Below are 2775 nucleotides of genomic sequence, written 5' to 3' on the forward strand. Positions count from 1 at the left end.
GCGATGGCGGCCTTCACCTTCTGGGGGGGCTTCGGCAGGGGCCGCGGGGGCCGGGTCGGTGCAGGTGGGAAGCCCAGGGGCCCTGCAGGGAGAGGCGCAGTCAGCCCCATCCACACTCCCTGGCTCTGCCCGCTCTGGACCTACTAGTCTGAACGCCTGTCCCAGGCTTTTGGCTCTGTCTAACTACAGCACTATGCAAATGAGGTGGGCGGGGCTGTCAAAAGCACTGTAGTGCCTTACATTTGCCTAGCCCTGCCCCTTAAAGCCCCACTATCACTTGCATGCCCCACCCCATTCTACATCCCTCCTTTGCATTGCCCCACCTCTCCTCCACATACCAGTGTGCCCAGGGGCGATGGGGCCCTGCCCAGCGGCCATGCTGCCCACCCCCTTGGGCAGGATGGCGGTGGGGGCAGCGGGAGTGGAGCTGGCCACACTGTAGACCAGCCCAGGTGCAGGCGGTGGTGCGGGGCCGGGGTAGATGGCCGTGATCACCTGCCCGCTGGAGGCTGGGGGCAGTGCCGGGCCAGGCAGTGCCGGTGCCCCCACCTGCCCCGGTGCCAGCAGGGAGCTCTGGCCTGCAGAGGAGACGCGCAGTTAGATGCTGCTGCCTGCCCCGCACCATCCCTCCCACCCCCTGCCCAGGCCTTACCGGACAATAGGGGCTGGACGATGGCCTGGCCGTTAGGCCCGATGGCGGTAAAGCCCAGCGCCATGGGGGTGGCCCCCACAGGTGCCTGCACGTAGGCGGGGGCAGGCGCAGGGCTAGGCTGGGCTGGTGAGGCCGAGCTAGCCAGGGGCAGGGGGTGAGCGGGTGCTGACTGCACGTAGGTGATCCTGTTGGGGGGGGGGAGACAGGGCGGTCAGAGGTTGAGCCCAGCATCCCCAGCCCGACTGCCCTCCCAGGCCCGGCAGTCCTACCGGGTGGAGGAGGGCAGCAAGACCTTCTGAGGCTGGCTGGGCGCCCCCACCACTGCTGCTGCCGCAGGGCTGAGCGGGGGCACCAGTGTGGCACTGCTGGGCACTGCAGCTGGGGGCTGCACCACAGGCACTGGCGTCAGCTGGATGATCTGCAGGGGTGAGAGGAGGGTGTGAGGCGCAGGCATGCGGGACCCAGGTGTCCAGGACAGGCAGACATGACACATGGGGAACACAAGCATCTGGGATACAGCCCCAGGCATACACATGCAGGACACAAATATCCCACACACACACACACACACACACACACACACACACACAAGACCAAGACATCTTGCACACATACAGAACCCAGGCACCAGGAACGTGCACACAGAATCTGGTGTCTGACACACACAAATGCGTATGGTACATATATGCGCGCGAACACACACCCACATATATGCATGCATACACACAAGACCCAGGCATCCAGGACATACACACATATGACTGGTATCTTGCACACACATGGAATGCAGACATCCAGAACTTGCACACACATGCACCCAGAACCCAGGCATCCATGGCACACGTGCATGTGTAGCACCAAGGCATCTGGAACACATGCACACACACATTCACATATACACACACAGTACCCAGGTGCCCAGGGTACATGCGCACACGCATGCGTGCACACGCATGCGCGCACACACACACACACACACACAAAGGATGCAACACGCGCGCACCACACACACGCGCAGGATGCAGGTGCCCAGGGCTGGCGCACTGACCTTGCTGGTGGTCTGGGCACCATTCTGCACAGGAACGGGGAAGGGTGGGGCCACCTGGGGCAGGGGGCCGGCAGTGCTGCTGGGCCGCACTGTCACCTGGGGGGCCGCCATGGGCACTAGCACCTTGCCCTGCACCAGGTGGGCTGTGGCACCTGTGCCCGGTGCTTGCACCGGCGACGCCGCCTGGGCTGTGGAGACAGTGACAGCGGGTGGGGGTGAGCAGCACACCCCCCACCACCAAATCCCCACCCCTGGATTGGGGCCCCTTACCTTTGGGGGCAGTGGAGACAACAGTAACGGTGCTGCTGGGCACACCAGGCGCGGGCTGCAGCAGGGGCAGCCCTGGGGGGGCACCAGCAGGTGCGGCCAGGACCTTGCCGTTGGCAGGCGGCAGGGTGAAGTGGATGCTGGGGGCGCCTGGCCCAGCCCCCGGCCCCTTGCCTGGCCCAGCCACCTGCAGGGGCTGTGGCAGTGTGGGCAGGATGTACTGTACTTGAGTGATGCTGCCCGCCTTGCGCGGTGGCTGCAGGATGCCCAGCGGCAAAGCCCCGTTGGGCCCTGCCGTGCCTGCTGGGCTCTGTGTGATGAACTGCACAGCAGGTGGCTGTGCCAGGGCTGCGCTGGGCAGCATGGCCACTGAGGCCCCCCCAGCTGGGCCTGCTGCTGCCCCACCAGGCTGCCCGTAGCCGGTTGCACCCACCAGCAGGCTGGTGACCACAGTGCCAGCAGCTGGAGAGGCCTTGCCCATGGACCCTTGGGGCTTCTTGTCAGTGCCGAGCAGCCCCGCACGGCCCAGCACCGCCGCCTCCGCTTTGGGGGGTCCCGGGCCCAGCAGGGCCAGCGGGGGATTGGGGGGCTCAGGGCTGCAGGGCGGCTTGCTGGCGATGGGCACTGGGGTGCTGCTCACGGGCCGCACAACATTGGTCACCACAGTGGAGGCTGCCCGGGCACTCCCCCCATAGCGTGCCCCCCCCTCGGGCAGCACTGCGCTGCGTCGACGGTACGGGGGGGCAGGTGCTGGCTCAAAGCGGGCCTCGGGACGCTTGGCTGGGGGCAGTGGGAGGGGCCGGGCACC

General features: G+C 66.3%; 1 protein-coding gene across 1 annotated transcript in view; it reads right to left on the reverse strand.

Moving 5' to 3' along the window:
* The window catches only part of CIC (capicua transcriptional repressor), a 15612-nt gene that overhangs the window by 2502 nt on the left and 10335 nt on the right, over positions 1-2775 (reverse strand). Inside the window, exons 9-14 of the mRNA XM_025195424.1 lie at positions 1971-2742; positions 1701-1888; positions 922-1070; positions 653-837; positions 339-578; positions 3-82 (exon numbers count right to left, since the gene is read on the reverse strand). Coding sequence (XP_025051209.1) covers positions 3-82; positions 339-578; positions 653-837; positions 922-1070; positions 1701-1888; positions 1971-2742 — 1614 coding nt within the window. The remainder of the gene's footprint in view (positions 1-2; positions 83-338; positions 579-652; positions 838-921; positions 1071-1700; positions 1889-1970; positions 2743-2775) is intronic.

The sequence above is a fragment of the Alligator sinensis genome, unplaced genomic scaffold (genome assembly GCF_000455745.1).
Source record: "Alligator sinensis unplaced genomic scaffold, ASM45574v1 scaffold1575_2, whole genome shotgun sequence".
NCBI lineage: Eukaryota > Metazoa > Chordata > Crocodylia > Alligatoridae > Alligator > Alligator sinensis.